Source organism: Mus musculus, chromosome 5 (assembly GCF_000001635.26).
Source record: "Mus musculus strain C57BL/6J chromosome 5, GRCm38.p6 C57BL/6J".
In the NCBI taxonomy this organism is placed as follows: Eukaryota; Metazoa; Chordata; class Mammalia; order Rodentia; family Muridae; genus Mus; species Mus musculus.
Window position 1 is genome coordinate 96,586,058 of NC_000071.6, and position 26,683 is coordinate 96,612,740.

The following is a 26,683-nucleotide window of genomic DNA, read 5'->3' on the forward strand; positions in this document are numbered from 1 at the left end:
GCTACAGTCAGTAATCAAGGGTCACTGAGTGGCATTTCTTGTGTATAGGGTAGAATTGTTTCGGAAATGGTCCTTGCTTCCATTCACAGTTGTGATATAGTATCAGAGTCTCACTGTAAGTATGATGAGGATTTGTGTGTGACCTTTATAAAATATAGATGAAGGAGTTAAGTATGAATGAAGTCACTCAGGAGATGTCTGGAAAACACAACCAGTGTGCTCAGACACAGTCAACAAGGTAGGAAGGTCTGCATGAAGCATACAGTGTTAAGACAGAACTTGATAACAACACAGAGAATTTTGCTCATTCTCTCTCTTCCTATCCCCTAGCCTAAGCCACTGCAATCTTTCAACTGGACCACAGGATACACTGCATAGTGGTAGCCTTGATAACCTATACAAACTCACCTCCTTTCTCCAGGACACTCATGAGAGTTTTGCAAATTTAAATCACATCTTGTATCACTCTTGCATGATCCTTCCATCACTTCACAATACAATTAGGGGAAAAAAATCCCACTTCTGTGCAATGATGTCCAAGGCCACAAGTTGTCCTACTATGTACTACAGAGGCCCAGAAGCTATAAACACAAGGGTAGACCCAGTTTCCCACACTCTATGTTCCACCTCCAAAGACATTGCTTGAGATTGTCTCTGGTTGCCCCCCCCCCCCATAGCTGGATGCTCACCCTCTTTCAGCTCTACTAAAGTGGGTCCCACCCCCGTCCCCCACCCCTGTCCCTCTACTGCAGTATTCCTGGCTATTAATGCAATTAGTAATTATCTTTAAATCCACCAGAGAGAAAAAAATGTCTGAAATTAAGACTTTCTTGTGCAATTTAGAACTGAGAGGGGGATTAGATTCTGAAGTTTGCGATGTAGGTATCTTTTCTTCTGCTCCTAAACAAATACTTAATTAAATCGCTAAGGTATGATTACCCAATCACTTGTAGGCAGCAAATGCATTCATTTTCTCCGCCAATTTTGTTGATCAGAATCAATGCTTCTGGAAAATAGATTGTACTCCATTGTGAAGGAAATGCTATAAAAACGAGGACGATGTGTTAACCAAATCACAGTAGGGGTATCAAAACAAGCAGCTAACCAAGTCGCACAGTGTTCTGCTGTGAAGGGCAAGCCTCCTTTTGCAGAAGGGCTAAAGTAAAGAAGATACACAAATGATTATAAAAGAGAAAATGCTAGAAGAGAAAGAAGACAACAAAATCTTTAGAGACTACCTCTTTTCTGGGAACAGCCTCCACATAGACTCAGAAAGCATGAAAGAAGTGTAAACTTTGGGAGTCCTGGGGATACAATGTGGACCAGTGATGTGGGGGAGAAGAGACAAGACTTGTGAGGGAAGATGGAGGGGCACTGTGGTAGGGAGTGGTAGGGAGTGATAGGGAGATGGGAGGAGGAAAAGGAGAGAGATAAAATTGAATGTATCAATCAAGGGTAGCCAATGATGTTACCCCTCAACTCATTCTTAAGAAGCTAGTGGAGGTGGAAGGAGCCTCCGGAGCCTGCACATACTGTAGTGATTAGGGCAGACAGGGCAAGGAATGAAAGCCATGGCATTTCATTAGTCAGACCATCTTTGCCCAGAAAATTATGATTTCCTTTCCCGTGACTCCCATTACTTTAAAGCCATCAATTTCCTGTTTCAGAGCCCTTAGCCCTTAGCAAAAGCTCACTAAAGTAGTACTTCTGACTCTCAGAGATTGTCTTGCTCTCGCTCTCTCTCTCTCTCTCTCTCTCTCTCTCTTTCTCTCCCTCTCCCTCTCCCTCTCTCCCTCTCCCTCCCCCTCCCCCTCCCCTCCCCTCCCCCTCCCCCTCCCCTTCCCCCTCCCTGCCTCTCTCTTTGAGGGACATGGTGTTTATTTCTTTTAGGGTCAAACCTAGCATTTCAGGAGCCCTGGAACCAGCTTATATCTTCCTGTAGATTCTTAATCTTGGAGTGTGAGAGACAGATAGTCTCTTCTGTGACAGGCTGGGTCACTGACTTTGGTGCTTTTCTACAGTCTGTCATGAGTCCTGTGCAGGTTGCTGGGGTCCCACAGAGAAGCACTGTATGGCCTGCAGAGACCCACTGCAAGTGCTGAGAGATAGCAGCTGTGAGAACACCTGTGGCAATGGCTTCTACAACAGGCAGGGGACCTGCGTTGGTAAGTGCCATGCTGGGCTGGGATGCCCCCTTTATCTCCCTCTGTGTTCAGATCCTAGCACTGATAACTAATGCATCTTTTGCTCATTGAGTATGTGCAGGACTTCTGACATTCACTTCACCTTAGGCATTTATGTATTGTTTTAAACAAGTGGGATCTCCTCTAATGGCCCTGATGGCTTGTTAGACTCGGACTATTCAGTCTATCCTGACCCAGCCCCCTGCTTAAGACTCACAGCTATGTGGAGAGGGGAATCAAGTCCAGTTGGGACATCTCCCTAAGTCTCAAATATCATTCATCCCAGACCACTTCCCTAGTATAATGGAGCAGAGACCCATGCTAGCCCAAGCAGACCCACCTTTGTTTTGATGTCACGGGCTTAAAGGTGAATTGATCACTGTCCAGTCTACTTTTCATGGTCATACGGTCATGATAGCCAGCCCAATCCATCCTCCTTGTGCCAGGCAGAAAGAGATCAACCTCCAAGAGATGTGGACATGTGACAAAAGCACAGATTAACCCATCCCATCTGCCTTTCAATCTCTGACTTGTGAAATGGTGATAAACATAACTCCCAGGCTAAACAGAATATGACCCCCAAGATGTAATCTGGAGATGGGGACAATGCCCTGGAGAATGAGGTGTATCTCAGTGATAATGAGGCAGCATGAGGCAGCAAGGCAGAAGCAGAAAAGGCACAGAAGGATGGATGCAGACGTCAGGGTGATGGGATGACACAGGAAGAATCCCCTGGCTTGAGCAGGCAGAATTTGGGAAACATCAAGGGGATACGTTCTCTTGAGTTTCTCCGAAGAAATGCAGTCCTGTTTCTTAGATTTTAGACGTTGATTTTTAGAACTTCCTACCTCTAATGCTGAAAGAAAATAGATTTGGGTTGTTTCAAACTGGAGTTCATGGTAATTGGTTATAACGAACACTGATTCACACCCAGATGAGAAGGTTCAGAGTAACTGCTTGGTCAGCACTCAAGGCTGCGTTCTAGCAATGACTTTGCTAGATAGATATCATCCTCAAGTTCAGATGAAGAAGCAGAGAGTTAGAGGCAGATATTACCTTGGGTCTCAAAGCTAATGACCAGAATAAGAATCAGGTGTAGCTCTTCAGGCTATAAGTGACTGGAAACCCACTGCCCTGTTCACTATAATATGGCATTGCTTCACCCACCTCTGCCAACTTTTGCTCCTCCTTCTCTCGAACCTGCTTTGTTGCCTCTTCCTACTTTCTGTCTTTAGATGAGCTGACCAACTATGGAGACATTGCTGGTCCCCAGTAGCAGTGTCCTGACTGAGAGTGGAAGGTTTTTGTTTTTTGTTTTTGTTTTTGTTTTGTTTTGTTTTGTTTTGTTGGTTTTTTGAGACAGGGTTTCTCTGTATAGCCCTAGCTGTCCTGGAACTCACTTTGTAGACCAGGCTGGCCTCGAACTCAGAAATCTTCCTGCCTCTGCCTCCTGAGTGCTGGAATTAAAGGCGTGCACCACCACGCCCTACTGAGAGTGGAAGTTTTGAGCTGAGTTGAGTGATTGTCATACGTACTGAAAGACTATTCTGACTGTAATGGGGTCCCACAAAACAGAAAAGGTATGCAGCCCTAAGTCTTCCTGTACTTTTGTTCTTCAGTCCATCAGATAAGAGCAACAAAATGAGATGCTTTAGGGGTCTGGTGACTTCCCGTAAATAGGGAAGAGAGATGACTCTGGCAACCACTGGCTTCAGGCTTTGGGGGATTCCTAACTCCCCTGGAGTGAAAGTTTTCATCTGGTATAGACCCCATGAGAGGTCAGAGAGAGGCCGGGTGCCACTGGCTACAGCCTGTTAATCTCTCTGTCACCATTACTTTCCTGATCAATTAGGCCCCATGTATTCTTGAAGGGTGACAGATGTCAAATTCATGTTAATCCTAGGGCCTAAAGGCATGTGAATTATAAGTCCCCCAAGGAGGCTGCTTACTACCACTGCTCTGCCTCTGAGACTGGCTGGAGGCTGACCATCTTCTGCTGGTGACATGTCTTTAAAAGGAGGAGATAATGAAAGCCTTGGCAGACCAGGACTGGGCATCTGCTTTGGCTCAGGGGTTCAGTGTAGGCAGCTTGTGCTCCTTGTAGACTGAAAGGGTTAAAAATGAGACTCAGGTGTGGTGACTAATGCTGCCTGAGACTAAGACTGCCACAGTTTCAAAAGATATCCTCATCCACAGAATGAGCTGTCTGCCAGTCGATGACATTTTGGATCCTGTCTCCAAAAATGAAATATTAAATTAATATATATATTTTGGGGGGGGGGTTGAGACAGGGTTTCTCTGTATAGCCCTGGCTGTCCTGGAACTCACTTTGTAGACCAGGCTGATCTCGAACTCAGAGATCCACCTGGTGCTCTGCCTCCCGAGTGCTGGGATTAAAGGCGTGCGCCACCACGCCCGGCTAAATTAAATTTTAAAAACAAAACAAAACACCCAAAGTTCTGAGACTTGGGGGAATAGGGTTTTACATCTGCATGCATTTTGACAAATGACAGCAGGCTTCTAGGCACATAGGTAGACCATGGCTGACTGATCAGCAATTCCTGCCCACACCACATGCTTTGCAGATGAGAGATGATGTTGGCACTGACCTTGGGACCCTTGAGTAAAGAAAACAGCTTCTAGTTTCTCAACAGTGTTAGAGCCTTAAAGCTTATATCGCCTGACTTTGGGAATGGCCCTGCTTTCCTAAACAGTGTAGAACCAAGCACTGATTTCAGGTGTTGATACTGCTAATTTATCTCCAATTCAGATTGGTCATATTCAAGTTAGAGACTGGCCAGTGTTGGTTTAATAATTGATAACTAATTGGCCTGTGTCTGCAGATACCATGAAGTCAGGTGCTGTGCAGCATCCAGTATAATCTGTTATAAATGGTGCCATGTTCTACCGAAAGGAACTTACTATTGCTATGTTTGTCTGTGGCCTGTGTCTTAGACGTTACAGATATTAAAGATATAGAGTGGGACACTTCAACAGGAAAACCCATCACTCTTTCAAGTATGTAGGCTACTACGGAGGGTGGGTATAACTATAGGTAATATCACAGGTCAAGTTCACAGGCTTCTGATTGCCTCTTTGTTTCTGTCTGTCTCTCCTTCTGTCTGTCTGTCTTTCTCCCTCTCCTTTCTTGTCACCTCTTTTTTCTTTTCTCACCCAGATAACAACTTGAATTTATAAAATTTAGTTTAATGTTGTACTTTTTGTATATGAGTGTTTGCCTGCCTGTATGTATGTGCATCCCCTGTGGACCTGGTGTTCCTGGAGGCCAGAAAAGGGCACTGGGTTCTTGGGAACTGGATTTATGGCTGGGAACCCAACCCAGCTCCTTTACAAGAGTAGCAAGTGCTCTTAACCACTGAAAAATCTACCCCATCCCCTTGAAGTTTTTAAAGTTGTTTTTGTTCTTAGGAAGTTTTCTAAACTGAGCATTTTGTTTTGTGTGCATACATATCTGACTGTGTTAAACAATGTTGTGTTAAGGGCTTTTGTTCCCTGGTTTTCTCACTCAGCACTATCTTTGTAAGGTTTCCTGGCCCTTCACTTCCCATGGCTACAGGGTACTGGCTTGAGCATCCCCATCATCCACCAGTGCAGCCTCCCTGTGCCTTATTTCCTCCACTCTCTCCACCTTTCCCACTCCCACCCCCTGTTGTCACCAGAGAGTACCAGTTAACAGCCACAATCCTGTCGTTTTATGAGCTTATCTGGAAGGTTCCCTGGGACTCCTGCCAGGACCAGCATTGCTGGTTTATTGATTCTACCTAGGCTTTATTTGATAAACCAGTGTCAGGCTGCTCTCTGGAATAACTGCAAAATCTCCATCCCCAAGAATGGAGATGCTCTCTTCTCCATATGGTGCCCATCACTGGGTACCACCAAGCTCCTGAATTTTCCTGGCTGCTAGGCCTAAAGGGACATCTCTGGTTTTTTGTTTGTTTCTTAATACTATTGTGTGTGAGCATCTTCACTGTGTGAAAGTGTTGGCTTTCTCCTGTATGAATCTGTGTTTTTGTTGTTGTTGTTGTTGTTGTTTTTTTTTAACCTATTTCCTATGGGGTTTTGCTGCTTTCTATGGAATTCCTTATAAATTATAAATGTTAATTTTTTCATTGTTCTGTTTTACCTTGATTTTTTTTTTCTGGGCATTGAAGCTAGGGCCTTGAGCATGCTAGCCACACATTACCCCTCTGCTGCTTCTTAGCCATTTCTTTGTAAATATGCACCCATTTCCCATTCTCTTGTCTTTTAGTTTTGAATGTGATCTCCTTTATTATGCATTTTTCTTTTTCCTATTGATTTAGTTTGTTCTCTGACAATTTCACACACATGTGAAGTACGTTGTAACAAAGACATTTAATTCATTTTTGTTATTATTCTCTGCCTAAAAGCTTTGCTGTTGAATTTTTAAGAAGATACGCCACTAACGTTCACAAATCAATTGCTGAAAATGTTCTTCATTTTCTTCCATTAACAATGTAAAACTTAAATTGCTGACCTATCTAGGTCTCATTTATGTATGTGACTTGTGACATCATACAGTTTGGTTTTTTTTTCTTTCAGTTTTGCTATCCAGTTCTCCCAACATGACTAAAGTCACTAACCTTACCATTTCTTTTGATCTCTGTTGTCTATTAAATGTCCATTTGCACATACTTGCATATCAGCAAGTCTACACCCTACACCTCTGTCCCAGGGTCATCATCACACTCTTTCGCCCACTGATCACTCTTACCTTGTTCTTTGTCTTACAATCCAATTAGGGGACCCCCCCCTTCCCATTTCATTCCTCTTCCAAGTTAACTTAGACATTAGAGTACATGTGTTAAATTATTCACAAAATTCAACTAGAGTCTTTGTTTATACTGAAGTTATAGACTGATTTTTAATGAAAAGATATCTTGCAAATGCTATTCTTTAAGGATTCCTTTACACCTGTGTTAAAACGTTTGATATATAATATTATTATCAGTCAATTCTTAATTTTATCAAATTTCTGCAGGTCTTTATTTGTAGGAAATTTTATCTAGCTTCTAGAAAATATCTGTTGCGATAATTACTTTAGAGTTAGGGACTTCATGAGTTTTATGGGGACTGGGAGTGAGGAGTGCTTTTCAGCTTCTGTTCTGGTTTTGTGTGAGTTGGGGTGTGCTTGTCTTATTTTTGATATTGAGGTCATAGCTTTGGCCTGTTCTTGATTTATCTTGCTTATTTGGGTCTAGGCACATTGGCAGTCTTCCACCATACAGGATAGAATACCCAGATGCCCTAGTACCTTTTGTTTTAAAATCTTGAAATGTTTTTAGGGTGCTAGTGTTGTAATGCAGCTGACTTGTGGAATTTCAATAGTTCTTTATTCTTAGATTCTCCTTAGGCTGAAGCAGGGCTGTGTCTGTAGGCAGTAGGCAGTGAGCCCATGCTGGGCAGCTGCTCAAAACAGCCTCTCCCCTACCTCCCCTCTCTGCTCTAGAAAACCAGGCTCTGTAGCTTTTTCCAGACCAGTCTCTGCACCCACACTTTTGAATGCACACCCCAATTTATGTCTACATATTCTTTTACCAGTCGTTCAAATTTCTCTTTAAAGAACTTCTTTCTGGGTCTACGCTTGCAGCCTCCAGCCCTTTTCAATATTGGTCTCTCTGTCCCTTATATTCACAGCCACAGGCCTTTAAAGGAGCATTTATCATCATAGGCTGTCCCTGGAGCCCACTGGAATGTGTGGCACAGGCCACCCAGAGCCCAATTTCCACTGTAGTGGAACCTTTTAAGAGCTTATTTGTCCTCTATGTTAAGGACAGTCCCTTGCGACTTCCTCCTCTCTAAGTGTCTCAGCCACCATGTTCCCTTTTGTGTTTTCTGCCACTGGAGCCTTTCTTTTTTTTTTTTTTTTTTTTTTTGCATTTTCTGTTCATTTTCTTTTTTTTTTTTTCCATTTTTTATTAGGTATTTAACTCATTTACATTTCCAATGCTATACCAAAAGTCCCCCATATCCACCCACCCCCACTCCCCTGCCCACCCACTCCCCCTTTTTGGCCCTGGTGTTCCCCTGTACTGGGGCATATAAAGTTTGCAAGTCCAATGGGCCTCTCTTTCCAGTGATGGCCGACTAGGCCATCTTTTGATATATATGCAGCTAGAGTCAAGAGCTCCGGGGTACTGGTTAGTTCATAATGTTGTTCCACCTATAGGGTTGCAGATCTCTTTAGCTCCTTGGCTACTTTCTCTAGCTCCTCCGTTGGGAGCCCTATGATCCATCCATTAGCTGACTGTGAGCATCCACTTCTGTGTTTGCTAGGCCCCGGCATAGTCTCACAAGAGACAGCTACATCTGGGTCCTTTCAATAAAATCTTGCTAGTGTATGCAATGGTGTCAGCGTTTGGATGCTGATTATGGGGTGGATCCCTGGATATGGCAGTCTCTACATGGTCCATCCTTTCATCTCAGCTCCAAACTTTGGCTCTGTAACTCCTTCCATGGGTGTTTTGTTCCCAAATCTAAGGAGGGGCATAGTGTCCACACTTCAGTCTTCATTCTTCTTGAGTTTCATGTGTTTAACAAATTATATCTTATATCTTGGGTATCCTAGGTTTGGGGCTAATATCCACTTATCAGTGAATACATATTGTGTGAGTTTCTTTGTAAATGTGTTACCTCACTCAGGATGATGCCCTCCAGGTCCATCCATTTGGCTAGGAACTTCATAAATTCATTCTTTTTAATAGCTGAGTAGTACTCCATTGTGTAGATGTACCACATTTTCTGTATCCATTCCTCTGTTGAGGGGCATCTAGGTTCTTTCCAGCTTCTGGCTATTATAAATAAGGCTGCTATGAACATAGTGGAGCATGTGTCCTTCTTACCTGTTGGGGCATCTTCTGGATATATGCCCAGGAGAGGTATTGCTGGATCCTCCGGTAGTACTATGTCCAGTTTTCTGAGGAACCGCCAGACTGATTTCCAGAGTGGTTGTACAAGCCTGCAATCCCACCAACAATGGAGGAGTGTTCCTCTTTCTCCACATCCACGCCAGCATCTGCTGACACTGGAGCCTTTCTTGTTGGCCATTTCTTTTCTATTCTATTCTGTCTGTTTTAAAATTTCTTTGTTGCCTTGTTCTGTCTTATCCTGAATGCCATCCTTAAATAAACTAACTCATGTCCAGTTTTAAAAACTAGTTTTATGTGTTGATCAATGGATTGTTTCCCTGAGTACCAGAAGCACAAATCAGGCAGGATCACCTACATCCCACACTGGACTCCTAATTCCCTCCACACACTACTTCCTTGAATTCTTTGATGGGCAAGGGGCATCCCTTGTCCCCATGACCGACTCTTGAGAGTCATCTGAGATCCTTTATCTTTTACATCTCTCCTGTCTGTCCACTCTTAAATAACCTTGATGCAACCCCTAATCATCTTGCTCCAAGGGCATGGATCTTCCAAGTAGACTGTGACTCTTCCTTTTCACCCCTTCAAGCTGTTTTTCAAACCGAAGCCAGAGGGATCTTTCCTTTCTCTAAGTGTGTCCGTGTTTCTACTGTGCTTAAGACTGCAGGGCCTCTCAGTACCTGCCACAGGGCGAGGCTAAGGGTGCCCAGTTGTATTTGCATTTCAGAAAACACTCAAGTAGCCATGTCTTCTGGAAGATGAAAACCTAAACATTAGTGTGCCTACAGGCTCCCACTGTCTAGGCCCACCCACTGCTCTTAAGTCATGAAACTGCTAATTCTGGACACCACATCGTTCCATGACCTGAGCCACGGTGTGCCCTTTCAGTTTAGGGGGAGTTCCCCTTAGTCCTAGCTGATTTGACTAAATTTCTAAGACAAGATTAATTGATGAATAACGTTTCCCTAGGTTCTTTCTGTCTCCCTTCGGTCTCATATACTTTGTAAATGGTATGTTTGATATTTTTATTTATTTCCCTTATATTAGATTAGGAAGCTGAACTAGAGCCCGAGTTAATTTAATTGTTGTGTCTCATCCATGGAACAACACCCCATACAAGCCTGTACCACTGTTTTGAGGTTAGATGAATGAGTAAGTGCGTCTTAGAAGTCTGTAAAGTGTTCGGTTTCAGTAAGTTTTTACCAAGCATGGTCTGAGTGCAACTCTGAACTCCTGAAGTTTGCTTTTAGTTGGGAAATTGGAGGATATTTGGTTCTTAGTTCTGCAAAATCTATTTGCTATCCGTTAAAAGCCTAAAGTTATCTGAATGTTGGTATTTATTTTTTATTTGAAGCCATTTCAGTTTTCAGTCCCATGTTGAATTGGAAACACTGGTGGGTGTGCCTTGAGTATTTGTTGCTCTGTGTTCAGTGACTAAGTATCCCATTATCCTTCCATCGTGGAAAGAAAAACAGAGTCCCTTACAGTTCCGAATCAAGGACTCAGAAGTATTTCGAGCAGCCAGTGAAGGAGATGGGGAAATACTGGTGCCAACTTGAGACACTGTGAAGGGAGAGGTCACTGCTTTGCTGCTCGCTGTTACCCTCCTCTGATGGCTTTTTCCTTCTCATTAGCGTGTGACCAGTCCTGTAAGAGCTGTGGCCCTAGTAGTCCCAGATGTCTTAGCTGTGCTGAGAAGACAATCTTGCATGATGGGAAGTGCATTTCTGAATGCCCTCATGGCTACTATGCTGATTCTACTGGAAGCTGCAAAGGTAGGAGTTGAGACATTATCATCATTAGCAGCAGCAGCACCACCACCACCACCACCACCACCACCACCACCATCACCATGGAATGAGATCCATAGACTTAGACAGTCCCCACTCTAGTTGTTGGGGACTAGCAAGACCAAGTTGCACATCTGCTACATATATGTGGGGGTCCTAGGTCTAGCTCTTTGATTGGTGGCTCAGTCTCTGAGAAGCTCCCGGGGTCCAGCTGACTCCCTTCCTGTGGGGTCTCTATTCTCTTTGAGTTCCTCAATCTGTCTCCCAATTCTTCCGCAAGAGTCCACAAGCTTCATCTAACATTTAGCTGTGGGTCTCTGCATATGTTTCTATCTGATGTTGGGTGGAGCCTCTCAGAGGACAATTATGCTAGGATCCTGTCTGCAGGCATAACAGAGTATCATTAATAGTGTCAAGGATTAGTTCTTGCCCATGAAAGGGGTGAATTTGGGGCAGTCATTGGTTCGCCACCCCTGCCTCCTCTATTTCTGCTGTTTCTTTATCCCTGCACGTCTTGTAGGCAGGACACATTTGGGTTAAAGATCTTGTAGGTGGGCTGCCGTCCTTATCTCTCCACTGGAAGTCCTGCCTGGCCAATTCAGATTCCATCTCCCCAAGTAAATGTATTTCTATGTGGAAATTTTGGATTGATAAACTTACACTCATAAATCATTGTGAGTTGAGACACTATCAACCTCATTGTACGTTTATAGAAGCCTGGTTCAGTCTTTGGCTTATGCATCTAAGAATGTGTCTGCCCCACGTAACATGGTTGCCCCTGCTCTCTGAAACCTACACAGGTTCTTACTTCTACCTCAGTGTCTTAGGGCAGGATATTTGAGCTCACTCACCGGCCTCTCCTTATCAGACTCCTTTCATCTGCCTTCATCTTTATGCACCAAAGTTCACCCTTTTATTCAGCAACCAAGGTTCTCTTCCTCTCCCTTGCTCCCCCTGGCTGGCTTCTGATCACTGTCCTCCAGGACGTTTTACCTGTGTCTCCCTGCTCTCCTGAGAAGTACTGAAGACTCAGCCTGGGCCATGCTCTTAGGGTCAAGTTAATGCAGGGTAAAGCAGGGGGTTTATAATCTAATATATATATTAGATTCTTTTTTTACATTAGTATAATTCTTGAAAGCATAGAATGTCAAAGCTAGAAGTATTTTTAGCTCACCCTCTAGCTCACCCTCTGGATGGACCTGGACCAAACTAGACTTGGTTAAGAGGAAGCAAGTTGGAATCCCAGTCCCTGAAGTTTCCACTTTCCTTATTGGTCAGGCAAGGAGACTTGAATTCTCACAAATTATATCTCAGTCTCATTCTGAATGAGCTCTACTATCTTGTATGAGTGTGGGGGTGTGGGTGGGTAGGGGTCAGAGGTCAGCCACAGTTTTTCAGGAGCTATCTACCTTGATTTTTGGGCAAAGTCACTGGCCTGTGTATCTGTTACCACTTTGGATGTGCTAGCTTGTGAGTCCCAGGAATTCTCCCCCCCCTCCACCTCTATTTCCTAGCACTGCACTGCAAGCATGCGTCACCATACCCACTTCTAACATGGGTTCTGGAGATCTCTAGAGATCAAACTCTGGACCTAATGCAGGCACTGCACATAGTTTACTGAGCTATCTTCCCAGCCCCTTGGGTAAAAATTTAACCTCTCCAGACAGTAATTTCTCTAACTGTAAGATGTGCTTAGCAATACCTACTTCTGAATCTTGTCATAGGACAGAGCCGTGCCATTGTGTATAAAGCACTTAATGCAAATGGGGGCAGCTGATAAACAGGAAGAATTTGGGTAAAAGCTGAGTGTGGGTGACAGGGACCGTTCTGACAACATAGCCATCTACCAACATGTCTTCTCTTTGGTGTGGCCTGACACCTGAGAGGCTGACCAGCTAGGTAGGGTCTCTGTGGTGCCTGCAGCCTGCTGTGATTCTCTCTCCTCCCCAGTTTGCCACTCATCCTGTGCCAGCTGCTCTGGACCTACAGCTGCTCACTGTATAGCCTGTATCCATCCCCAGACACTTCGTCAAGGCCACTGTCTGCCAAGCTGTGGAGAAGGCTTCTACCCTGACCATGGGATCTGTGAAGGTATGGGGGTGCCATTGTCTTTCCTCATGGTCAAGCACAAAAACGTAGGTTGGCTTTCCCATGCAAATATTGCTTTCCAGTACAATCTTTCCTCTCTGCTATCTTAAATGGCTACAAACACATTACAGTCTGTGCCATCTCTACCTGTCATCGTCTGGTTCCACAACCCAAAATTTAACCACTTGGTGACCCAAAATATAAAGAAGAAACTCCAGAAATGTTTCCCAAGTGAGGTTTTAACCTGTTCCATGTACATGCTATATGTACTGAATCCTTAGTGAACCTGAGATCCACTACACATGTGGATAGGAATGGGCTACGTTCAAATGCCAGACCAATTTATAAGAGAGACACCAATATCTACACATTTTGATAAGTGTGGATATCCCAGAATCCAGTCCTCTGGAGGACATAGAGATTTGATCCTTTCACCTTAATGGTTTTATAAAGGAATGATAATCTGAAAAATACACATGTGCACGCGCGCGCGCGCACACACACACACACACACACATACACACACATCAAACCTGTTCAAACGTTCATGAGTTTTCTTGTCACCCTTCCAGGGAATGCTATTTCTTTTAACATACATTGATTTTTATCCGCCCTTTCCGTGCCTTCCTGGTATTGCTAATGTTTATAGACTTCATTTGCTTTTCCCTGAAGAACTTTTGTTAATGATACTGCGAGCAGACTGAGAATCACTAGCAATGCCTCTGGCTGAGTGAAATAGAAACTCTTAAATTGTTGTTTGCCAAAAGGCTCTGGGCTCCTTGGGAGGGCAGTAACATTTGTGCTTTTTGAACATAGAACATTGAGGGTGAACCTTTAATTAAGTGAAACAAATTTATATTTATTTATACCTTAAAAAAGTGAAAATAGCAGAAGGGAAAATTATAGCCGATAAACGTCATTAAGTATTTGAACGTAAGTGTTTAGAGGATCCTTTAAAGAATCAGTCAGTTAGTTATATCAATATTTGGGCACAAGGAGGTTTGCATACAGTATTTGGCTTTGATTTTTAACACTCACCAGGGAAAGCAAAGCCCTATTATAGACTGGGAAGTTTTGTTCACTCTCAAAGGAGGTCTCTTCCTTGTTTAGAAAGGCAGCCTTTCCCCCAATAAATCCCCAAAAGACTGTGTTGCCAGGACCTTCCCGTGGCATATGATGGATGAACATAATGGTCACTAACACAACGGCCAGTTTTGCAAGAGGTAGAGTAACGGCCTTCGTACAAATGCTTCTAAAAATCTTCAATAAAAACCGAGGGCACGATGTTAAATGGTCATTCAGTGAATGTGCTTTCTCCAGAGAGCCAAGCAAATATTGTCCAGTTTGCTGGGTTTTATTGTGACGCTGCCCGACAGCCTGTCTAGGAGCTGAGAGATGAGACGCTTTACCAACTTCACTTTCCCCTCTCATGGCATTATCATCAGCTCCGTGCTTTGTAGGGGACACTGGGAAAATCCTCTTCTGAAAGGCTGTAGCTACTGAACTTTTAAGTGCTTCTGACTTCACAAAGGATGTCCGTTGGTTGGAACACTTACTTGATCTTTGATTTGCTGTCTCCATTTTATTTCACTCTGCAGCCTGCCATGCCTCCTGCCACACATGTGTGGGGCCCCAGCCTTCTCACTGTACCCAGTGTAAGAAGCCAGAGGCAGGACTACTGGTGGAACAGCACTCAGGGGAAAATGTCCCCTATGGCAAGTGTGTGTCCCGGTGTGGAACCCACTTTTACTTGGAGAGCACTGGACTGTGTGAAGGTAAGGTTGGTTGGCAGACATGCAGGGTGTATGTTCTTACCTTTCAAAGTTCCTATGAAGTGGAACTACAGCCAGATAGACCTAGGGAGACCTTTGACTTCCCGTGAACAGGCTTCTAGATTTATTTTTTATTATTTATGGCAAATCAGGAAGCCAGCACACAAAAGAGCAACCTCACTGATCTCCTTTGTCCTGTGAGTCATAGATGATCTTCAAGAGCCTGAAGTCCTGGTTTTAGAAGATTTAGCCAGAAATTCTTCCAGAGACCTGTGTAGATAGCTAAGGAAGACTCTGCTCTTTTTAATTAATTAATTAGTTAATTAATTAATATTTCTAACTGGTACTTGGATAGGAATTGTTCCTTTCAGGGAAAAATCCGCATGGTAGTCAAGACTTTGAAGTAATTCATGTTATCACTATGTCATATTATCCATAGAGGGTTGACGGCATGCTAAGTGGTTCACCTCAGCAGCCAGGCCACCAATGAGAGCCTGAACATGGAGGCTTGGCTTCCATACATTTGGGGTCTTTTCCCATCCTGAAAGAAGCTGCTGTGTTTATATAGAAACCAGATTAGGCTGCTGAAAATGATAATGTATTAACAGTGAATCTTGTCCTTAGTCTTGTGAAGGATGGTTCTGTGTTAGGAAAAATAGAAAAATAACTCCCTTCTCACCAAAACGCCAGAGCTTTCATCATTTTGCTGTAATCCTCTGAGTCTTTTGTTCTTTCCGTGGCTTTAAGGGTTTCTTTGTGTGATGGAACTGTAAGCACGTTGCAGGTTTGACCTTGTTCCTATTAACTGACAATGGTTTCAACTTCAGATTTGAATGTCGACTTGATGAAAATTGTAGGATGCAAGTTGGGGGGTCAACATTTGTGACACGGTACAGCACAGTTAGATGTATTTGCACTCCAGATACCCAGTGCCATGTCTGTTCTGAGCACTGCATGCAGAGCTTTAGAATTGTGATTGTCTTCCACACAGGCAATGTGCCAGCATGGTAGAAGCTTGAGAATATAAAGTTCCTGGAAATTTTGAAGCCCTTTTGCTTAACTGGTATAAATAGTGGTCCATATACTCAGGTGTTCGTGTACATCATAGGAGCGAGCCCTTGCTTCAAGGAAGGTACAGAGTTTAGGGGTTTACATGGGTGCAGAGATTTCAGTGTTTTCAGAGGTCTTGACTTCTACCGAAATGTATATGAATATGTATAATACATATTCATGCATTGCCCAGTCTTTGTGGTCTCGAATCCATTACTCTGTTCCACAACCATTTCTGATACTCTGAGTTCTGACACCATCCCAGGGCACTTGCAACACAGCCGTCCCCCTGCGGCTTGGCTCCTTCTGGGTACTATGATGGAGAATGATGCAGCTACTTTCTTATGGACCTAATGACGTTAGGGTTTGGGTGGAGGGACACTCTCTACTCTCGTTAAACTTCTACTTGAACCTGTTCAGTGATTTGGGGTTTACTAGATAAACTCCTGCTGAGTGACACTACTCCCGAGGACACCTGAACCAACACACACTCTCCGGAGATGAGGAACTGATGGCAAAGTAAAGATGCCGACAAGGTTCAAGCTGTTGATCCAGTGCATCTTACTTGGATTACATGTAGGAGTCTGCGTGAGAGGTTAGGAATTACTCAATGGCAGCTGCATCACCAAAAGCAGCCCTGCCCCTCCCCCAGCATGAATGATGACTGGAACCCTAGAGTTCATTGCACTCCTTGTGGGCAACTTGACAGGCTGAGAAGACTCTGTCTTTTCTAGGCAGCTAACTAGTCTGCTCTGACCCTGCAGCTCAGAATTCCTACCCCTCTTGCAGGCATCTCAAATGATCTGAGAGTATCTCTCAGCAGTTCTTACTGCTTATAGCATCCTGGCCAGGGAAGGGCCTCTTTCAGTTTCAGGGACTTCCTGAAGCTTCTGAGTGTTTACTTCCTGAGGCTTAACTGGGCTTCCTTTTTCCCTTCAGAACTACCTGAGTTTTAATGGGATTCCCTGCAGGATGGAATGTCTCACCTCCCTTTACAACATCCTGTGTCTTACTTTGCTTCCCTCTAAGAAGGAACATATCAACTCAAAGAAAATTGCTACACAAAAGCTTCTTCAAGGTCCCTGCTTTTTCAGCAAACTCTTGGGACCCTAAGAGACACTAAGTACAATGCAATCCCCTGCTTGGTGGGAAAGTACAGAGGGAAAACAGAAGGAAACAATAGAGAAAACATGTATTCCTTCTTTCTTCTTCCTCTTGCTCGTTCTCCTTTCTCTTACAGTCTTCTCCCTCTCTTCCCCTCTCCAACCTATGGATGTGTTCTATGATGTGTAAGGATCTGAGAAACTGGTCTCTGTGGGTCCAGACATGTAACTGGGGACCTTGCGCCCTGAGGACTGAGTGGAAACTACAAAAGGAACAGACCTCAGTGAACATTGGTCTTCCCAAATGCAGGAGCTGTGTGAGGTTCTTAGCTTTCCTGAAGGTTGTACAAATGCTGGAGAAGCCCCAGTTCTCCCTGCACAAAGATGCTGATTTTTTTCCCATGGGACCTCTGATCCCAGGAGAAACTAGAACAGAAAAAAAAAAATCATCTTTCTAGTCTGTGCACAACTATCACTTGTCTCATAATTTCCGTCCTTTTTGTTTCTTTTTTTTGTTTGTTTGTTTGTTTTTTTGTTTTTTTTTAATTAGGTATTTTCATCATTTACATTTCCAATGCTATCCCAAAAGTCCCCATACCCTCTCCCCCACTCCCCTACCCACCCACTCCCACTTTGTGGCCCTAGCGTTCTCCTGTACTAGGGCATATAAAGTTTGCAAGTCCAATGGGCCTCTCTTTCCAGTGATGGCCGACTAGGCCATCTTTTGATACATATGCAGCTAGAGTCAAGAGCTCCGGGGTACTGGTTAGTTCATAATGTTATTCCACCTATAGGGTTGCAGATCCCATTAGCTCCTTGGGTATTTTCTCTAGCTCCTCCATTGGGGGCCCTGTGATCCATCCAATAGCTGACTGTGAGCATCCACTTATGTGTTTGCTAGGCCCCAAATTCCATCTTTATTATTGAAAATAAAAGAATTTAGAATGAGTTCAAAAGAATGAAGCAAAGCAATCAACATTTTTGAGAGTTAAAACTTCAAGCAAACTAAAAATTTATTTTAAGTGATGTTATTTGGCTGGGAAAATAATAATCACACCATGAGAAATTTCTTATTTTGATCACTTCATCCTAGCACTAGCCTTTGGGGACAGGTGGGACAGCTGTGTGATAGAAGACACCAAAGCTTACAGAAACTCAGGCTGGGATATACCCCAGATTACACAGGCAGCATGGGGTGTGGGTGGGTGGAGCCTAAGTCTGGGGACTCCAGTGTCCTTACTTGTAACCACCAGGCCACTCATTAGGTCTCTAAGAGCTACATCTCTCATTAGATGTGTGCAACTACTGGGCCCCTTTTTACACAGAGCCAGAGAAGCACAGCACATCAAGGTGATGTTTCTTCAATATGGGAAGGCATTCCTGGAAAAGAGAAGGGGCCCAGAGCCCCTGCTATATGGGCATCTTTTAGAAAAGATTAGACTCTGATCCCTCTGGGATGCCTTAATTGTGGTCAGATATAAAAAGACTGCCATGACCTCTCGAGTCCCTGGCACCCCATGATTGTATGCTCGTTAACATAATATTATTAGGTATCCCACACACGTTGTCTGCTCACATTATGAGCAAATCCCTGTGCAATCTCTACCAGGTAGGCTGCTGTACTCAATTTGCACGTGATGAGAATGTGGCAGAAAGAGGTTAATTGAGTTGCCCAGCATTCCGCTGGGAAGCTGAGAGAGGCTCCCGTTGTTTCCAGCATTACCTGAGTACCAAGTGAGCTGATTGATGTGTTTCCCATCATTCATTCTGCATCTTCGCAAACCTCTTTCTGCCCACAATCTGTTCCATTTTCATCACTGCTGAAGTGGTGTTTATAAAAGCAGGCGTGGGCACCCCATGAGATTGGATGGATCTCTTCTTCCCACAGCTTCCCAGGTAGAGAGCACCCTCCATCACAAGTGCTTGTCTCTAAAGGAGAGAGAAACAACTGGTTTCTGAAACTCTCTCTTCTTCCTTTCTTGGAGACTGCAGCATGGAGTGATTGGAACATTGCTGCAGTTAATGATGGAGAGAAACAGAGGCATTGCACAAAGAAGGGAGTTACACAAAGGCTTCTGATGTGTCGGGACTCAATACAAAAGTTAATACAACACTTTAAATTATATGATGAATCAGGAAGAGGTTACCTTCTGCAAGATGAAGCAACTGGGCTCAAGATCCTTGACTAAAATCCTAGTTTTGTTTTAGACTAGAAGACTCCATGTGTGTGTGTGTGTGTGTGTGTGTGTGTGTGTATACAATCAGCCAACAGTGAGCAAAGAAAACACTGCCTCTCAGAAGCACTCTTTCCATATTCATTCCTTACACAGCTCTTAACTGAATGCCTCTTTTGGGTGTCGGACAGTTCTAGACACCAGAGATGTCCTTGCAAATAAGTCAAATCAAACACTGTGATTGGCAAAATGTGTTCTTGTAGGAGAAACATTGACTGACTGACTGAATGAATGAATGAATGAATGAGTGATGACAATAGCATTAAATTCTGTCATACATTTTTGGGCGGTGATCTGTGCTATGAATTTCATGGCAAAGCAGTTATTGAGAAATGGGCTGAGGTGGTTCAACAGCAGAAGGGTTCTGAGGAGGTGGAGCTAACTACCTCCATGTGTTTGTCCTGGGTTTTGAGCTTATGCTCAACAGAGAGATGGACCTTTCTGAAGAGAGAACTTTAAATTTGGCTTCTTTACCCTGCAGTCTCTGTGCTTCCAAGTTTGGGTAAGAAGGCCAGTGAAAAGGCTGTTACCAAATATGAATGATGTCTTAGAAGAATTTGTAGTGGTCAACCAAATTTGAATTAATATTGCCATTAAATATCTCCATTTAGAAATAGTGAGAAGAAGGATCCAGAGTTATCGCACCCATTCAACTGAGTGTTCGCCAGCATGACCAGACTGACATTTCTTAAGAAAGAAAGAAAATGGGGAGTAGAAAAGAAACACTGTATTAGTCAGGGTTCTCTAGAGTCACAGAACTTATGGACAGTCTCTAGATAGTAAAGGAATTTATTGATGACTTACAGTCGGCAGCCCGATTCCCAACAATTGTTCAGTCGCAGCTGTGAATGGAAGTCCAAGGATCTAGCAGTTACTCAGTCTCACACAGCAAGCAGGCGAAGGAGCAAGAGCAAGAGCTAGACTCCCTTCTTCCAATGTCCTTATATTGTCTCCAGCAGAAGGTGTAGCCCAGATTAAAGGTGTGTTCCACCACACCTTTAATCCCAGATGAAAGGTGTAGCCCAGATGTGTTCCTTAAACTCGGAGATTCAATCTTCTGGAATCCATAGCCACTATGGCTCAAGATCTCCATACCAAGATCCAGATAAGGATCTCCAAGCCTCCAGATAAGGGTCACTGGTGAGCCTTCCAATTCTGGATTGTAGTTCATTCCAAATATAGTCAAGTTGACAACCAGGAATAGCCACTACAAACACCCATGTTCACGCTCCCCAGTAAAACTAAACATAGTGCATATTAATGGAACCTCCAAACAGCATCACTAAAGCATCTCTCTCTTTGGCACCTTTCCCGCTGTTTTCCCAGGCCTCTATTAGTTCATCTGAGCAGATGTGGGGGTCTTGGGAGGAACCAGATAACAGTTAAGCAGTCATGGGTTCCAAGAGAAGATGTAGTTCTCAGGAATAAGTTTTTTCTTCCATCTGTGAATCTCTTGTTCTTTGCATTTCAGTACAGCTGTATAGTGTAGGCCAGGTCATCCAACTAATGACACAGCTCAGCCACCATTCGACAGCTTTGCCCATGGTGAGGACTGGCCGTGAGCATGGCCCAGGAGATGAGATCAGCCATGTAATTGCCCCCATTCCGTAGGAGATTAACAACACATTCTTCCAATTCCCACATGGTTCAGTAGAAGGATTAAGGTTGGCACTATTTTGAAGAAATTAGTGATTTTATTTTTACAAATGAACTTTGTTTCTAGGTTGTCTAACTTGCCTCGGATTAGACCCTTTTTTAAGGCACCTTAAGTTCTGAGTGTCCCTCCCCTGTCCCTGCACTGGGTGACTGGGCTCTATACCCATGTTGGTGATAGGATTTTCAGCCTCTGCAGCTTTGAAAACTTTCTTCTCCAGTCTCTAACTTAGCTCAGCTATTCTGGCTAAGTCCTTCCTACTACATGCTGAAAAACTACACTTATCAGATTTTAGTCTAGTCTTATTTTTTGAAGATGAATTCACTAGTTATTCTGGTTTATTAATTAGCTTGTTTAAGGTGAACAGGAAGAAATGCAGTATTTCATGTGTATTTTGATCTGTTTTGTCGCTGCTAAGAGTCACCAAGGGCCTCTAGGCAGAGTTTTAATTAAAGAAATAAATGGGCAGGAATCTGCCTGCACCACTCACGAACCTGTGCCTGTTTATGAAGTTGGAATCCCTTTACAGTAATTGAATAAAACATATGGAATCTATATTAGACAATTATCTTTAATATGGTCCCCAAGGTGCTGACAGAGCTACACAAACTCGTGCCTTCTGGTAACATTCAGTTCCGTTCACTTTCCCCTTCTCCCTTTTCGAGCCGGGGCACACCAGGCTTGGGATGAAAGGGTGAAAAGGATGTAGATCAGGCCTTAAGGCAAGCAAGCCTGCTCAATCAGGAGAGACCCATGTCTGAGCAAGTCATTAAAAGCACATGGTGTGTGCTGGGGTACAAGAAGACACGGGGTGAACAAATGGCATGAAAGAGGCTGGCTCTTTAGGAGAGACTACAGCGAGGACAGGTAGAAGACAAACTTTGAAGGATTAATGGGTGTTCATCAGGAGAATGTGGGAAAGGGCATTGAAGGGCAAGCAAACTGTGAACCCCAAACCTGGCATGTCTTGAGTAAGTCCTGTATTTCTACCACGAAAGACCAAAGAGGGGATCCGGGAGGGTGATGCTGTGAGGAGAGAGGTAGCGAGGACCAAATGTTATGTTACCAAAGAGGCTGCAGTTAACACTACTGTGATTGCCCAGCTGTTAAAAGACCCAAGATATGGGAGATAGTTTGCTCACTTTTCACTTTGTAAGTATTTTTCTTCCCTTTTTCTGGAAGATAACTAGGGGAATGAGGATGGGCTGGCTCTTAGATTGGGCCACTAGTCCTTGTCACACATGATCTGCAAGATCCTCACAAAGGGGCCCTGGGAATGGAAGTTCGGGTGGATTTCACAGAGATGTAGCAAGTGAAGGTTGCAGAAAGAACTCTTGGGCATTCCGTGTTTATATGTGAATGCTGGAATGTGTGGGCAGTTGTGAGAGGGATAATGCATAGCAGACGTTCAGCAGAGGAATCACATGGCATGAGAATGGCGGCTGGCAACCACAGCACACACTTCCCAGCGCCTGCCATCTGCCATAATTGATATTAAAAATAACTAAGGTGGATAGGCAAACAGTGCATTTTTCTCTTATAAAGGAACAGAGGTGTGTGTGTGTGTGTGTGTGTGTGTGTGTGTGTGTGTGTGTGTGTGTTTAAGAGGCAGAGGGGGAGAGTTCAGTGGGGTCTGTTGGTGGAGGAGGAGTTTGGTAAGAGGGGAAGGGTAGTGGGAGAGGCTACTGGGAGAGCTATATGAGCAAAATATATTAACTATATGTTTTAGTGAAACCCATTATTTTAAGTGCCAGTTATATTTCTTTAAAAGAAAAAGAGAGTATGTTAGGGCTAAGAAAAGTCATTTTTAAAGAAAGCAGAGGACCAGGAGTATTTGCAGAGGAGGGATATGAGCTCCTCATGAAAGGCCATGTGAAGATCTCCCGGAGGCAGTGGATTTATTGGAGTACACAAAGGCCAGTGCTGTCCTCATAAATTCTGGACTCAGCAGCCCAGAGGTCAGGAAAGCTGTGTGTATGTCTACCAGAGCGAGAGGAGGGAGAGCAGAGGGTGGAATGTGGGGCAAGAGTCGATGTTTATGCATAAAACCAAGGAAGGCTAAAGAAATGATCAGAGAAAATGACAAACTGAATGTCATACCAATGTCTCCATCTGTCTGTCCATCCTTCACACTCCTGCTGCCCACTCACTCAGTCTGTAGGGTATCACTTATGGGACATAGGACATGCCAAGAGCAAGCTGCTCAGACTGATGCACAGGAAGCAGAGATGACAATGGCTTAGGACTTTCACCCTTGAAGGGATTCCAGTCTGGCTGGGGAGGGGTGGCAAAGGAATGGGGAGGATAAATCAGGATAAGCAGAGGTGGGGTGAAGAAGGGAACTGAGCTTGAACTAAACACATTCACATTTCCATCCTGCTTTGGTGTTCCTATGGCTTATCCTGGAAGATTATTGACACCTCCATCATATTTTGCAAGATGTCTACCTCAAAATTTGCTTTTGGCATAGCCATCCAGAAACTGTTACATGATGTGAGATCTGGGATGCAGAACCACTTTTTTTTTGAATAATTAGAAAGTATTCATCCATTATATGGAGAAAGAGAGTCTAAATTGGATGTCTCCATTGGGTTCCTACTCTTGGAGCGTGGGGAATTTCACTGAAGAGGGGGTGCAAATTTGTAGGGGTCAGAGGAGAAGGAGGATACCAGGGGAACACAGCTCACTGATTCAACTAACTAGGGCACAAATGCGCTTACAGAGATGGAAGTGGCAGGCAGTGGACCTCCATGGGTCTGTACCAGATCCTCTGCATATTTGTTGTGACTATTAGTTTGGTGGTTTTGTGGGACTCCTAACTGTGGGGGCAGATGTGTCTCTCATTCTTTTGCCTGCTCCTGGGACTCTTTCTCTCCTATTGGGTCCAGCTTCTGTGTCATGACTTTTGCCTTGTCTTATTGCATTTTGTTTTGGCGTTTTTGCTTTTTGTCTCTTGGAAGCCTGCTCTTTTCTGATGGGAGATGGTGGGGAGAGGATCCAGTGGAAAGGGGAGGTGGGTTACGGGGTGGGGGGACTGGGAGGAATGGAGAAAGATGGAAACTGTGGTCAAGATGTATTGCATGAGACAGAAATCTGTTTTCAACTTAAAATTGTCAGATAAATTAATTAAAAACTAAAATGAAGAAAGGGGAAACAAAGAAAAGAACAGCCTAAAACAAAATCAGAAAGCAGGATGGGTGACTTCTCTCAGTGGCTCTGATGCAGCTGTCACTGTCAGGCTGGCTGGACTTTATAGTCCACTAAAGACTCCTTTAGCGCTGGCTCTTTCGGCGCTCATGTGGTTTAGTTAGACCTTTTCAGATATATACTTAGCCATCAACTGGAAAGTAGATCTCTAAAAATGTTGTATTAGTGAAGGAATTATTCATAGAGCTTTCAAATGCCTTCCAGATAGGCCCAGTGATGGAGTAAGTCTTCCTTGAAGGAGCTGAGGTTTTGGACGGAATTCCTGCTAGGAAATAGCTGCAGCAGAATGATCACTCCTAATAAAAGTCACTGGAGTAATGTAGACATTTTCCCAAACCAGCACAAAATTGAAGTTTCATGAGATCATTTTTTTTTTTTAGAGATCTAAATGCTTTTACTAATAAAAAGAGGATTGTAGCGACAGATTCAGGGAGTCTGTATGCAACACTGTCCTTTTTCCTGCGACTTGCTCCTGGTCAGTGGCCGTCTTTCTCAAATCTACTGAGAAGCAAAGGCCTTCATCTTGAACTTCTGGGCCTACTAACCTTCCACCTTGCTCATCTTCTTGGCTTTCCTGTCTTGTATAAAATAATAACCTCCATTCACAGTAAGCCAGGCTGCCACACTGACTTTGTGGCCAAATAGAATCAAATAACTCAGGTTTATGCTCATAGTGTGTTAACTTACCTTGTCCCAGGTTTCAATTCTACAGTGATACATTCCAGTTTCTATTTATTAAGGCTGTGTAACAGGAAGACCTGGGGATTGTAATAGTCTAAAAAAATGTAATGTAAGCGTATCAGTGCTCTCATAGGTATATTTATTTAGGCCTATAGAAAACACTGTGCTGTTTCAGATTGCTTTCCCCAGTCATTCTGGGGAAACACAAAGCTTTCAGTTGACAGTATGATTTAGCCCAGGTTTTAAAAATATTGCCATCTGATGTTCCGTTGTGCTTTGTTTCCTTTTGTGCTTGGAGACCTAATTTGTGTGTGTGTGTGTGTGTGTGTGTGTGTGTGTGTGTGTGTGTGTGTGTACAGATATGCACACACCATATGCACATGTTGGGAGTATACACATGTGTGTAAGTTCTCCCAGAGACCAGAGGAGGATATTGGACATCCTGTTCTATCACTTTCTGCCTTATTTCTTGAGGTATGACCTCTTACTGAACCTTGAGCTAGGCTGGTGACCAGCGAGCCCAGCCCAGTGTTCCCTCTGCCTCTGATCCCTAAAGTGCTGGGATTGTGTGGAGGGAACATAGGGAACATGGCCATCCTTTTACCTGGTTGCTGTGGATTTGAACTCAGGTTTTCAAGTTTGCATACCAAGTGTGTTTACCTGTTGAGCCATCTCCAGATACTTTAGTTTACTAACCTCCTTCTCCTTTTAAGGATTCTTAAACTACTTTGGAATGACGTTCTCTTGTCTATTATATTATATTAAAGCCATTGACAGTGGGGGAAATGTATTTATCAAGCCAGGACTCAGCCCAGTGAGCCTGGGTATTGACTTTCATTTGCTCAGTAGCAGAGGCATGGAACCTTTGACACAGCAATCTAACTTTCGGGTGCTGGGTGCTAGGATTGAGATCAACAACCAGACATCAGCCAATGAGAGAGCATTTTCATACTTTCAATAATCCATCCTGAAGGACTTGACTATCATCACTGAATGGCAGCTTCTCATACAGCAAAGATTATTTGCTATGTTATATTCGGGGCTGATAGAAGCAGACATCTTGTTGGTGTAAAATTACCGTTGGTTCTGCCAAGTCTACAGAACCTGTAAGCCTTCTGGATGTTTGATAGAGTCAAGAGAGACAGTGATGAAGCATTTTCTGCAGTCTGGGGGTGGGTCTTACCCATTTGACAGAAACTGGGGTCATCTGGATGGGCAGGATTCTGATCTGGGCCCTCCTTAGCACAAATGTGATTTAATGGAAGAACTGTAGAGAAGGTGCTAGAGGTTTGGGTTCTGGTGAGTTGGCATATGAAATGCATACTCCCAAGCTAATTGCTCACTGTCTTCAGGATTATAACCTTGGGAGGAGTCGTTTTTGCAGAATAAGCATTTTACAACTGCCAAAGAATCAGAAATAGGGAAAATAAAAACACATAATTAAGGCTCCCAGCAGCCGTGGGAGCCTCACTTTGCAGCCTGGGGTTGGTTCTACCTGCATGCCTTTACTCAGGCGTGGCTGGGATCACCGCTTAGCAGTGCAGAAGCTAATTGCAGTGTGAGTCAGTACGAAATATTGGGTTCGTTAGGGGAGGAACAGCGTGTGCTTAGATTTAGGTATGGGTGTAGCGAGAGACGGGATAAACAGGGACAGGAATGTGGGGAACAGGAGGCATCCAAGTTTTAAAACTAGTCCTACATATGATTATGTCGCTTTTGAAGTTATTTCTCTCAAAGGGTGTGATTTTACATCCAGGTTTAAAGACGAAGCAATGTTTTAAACTTTAGTGAAAATAAATATGAGCTGTTTTACTCTTGTAATTTAAATTCCAATGTAGTTTACTGGAAATATTGTTCAAGCTTAGGGATGGAGAAGGAAGGAAGGAAGGAAGGAAGGAAGGAAGGGAGGGAGGGAGGGAGGGAGGGAGGGAGGGAGGGAGGGAGGAAGGGAAGAAGAGGGGAAGGAAGGGAAGAAGGAAGAAAGGGGAGGAGGAAGAAAGGAAGGAAGGGACA

The 26,683-nt window shown here is 43.8% G+C and overlaps 1 protein-coding gene across 2 annotated transcripts in view; it reads left to right on the plus strand.

Annotated features, from left to right (window-relative positions):
* Nucleotides 1-26,683, plus strand: part of Fras1 (Fraser extracellular matrix complex subunit 1) — a 410,957-nt gene that overhangs the window by 212,281 nt on the left and 171,993 nt on the right. Inside the window, exons 15-18 of one of the 2 annotated variants that reach the window (NM_175473.3) lie at nucleotides 2,022-2,165; nucleotides 10,726-10,866; nucleotides 12,832-12,972; nucleotides 14,568-14,744. In NM_175473.3, the coding sequence (NP_780682.3) occupies nucleotides 2,022-2,165; nucleotides 10,726-10,866; nucleotides 12,832-12,972; nucleotides 14,568-14,744 (603 nt within the window). The remainder of the gene's footprint in view (nucleotides 1-2,021; nucleotides 2,166-10,725; nucleotides 10,867-12,831; nucleotides 12,973-14,567; nucleotides 14,745-26,683) is intronic. The other variant, XM_006534873.4, reaches the window with a different exon arrangement.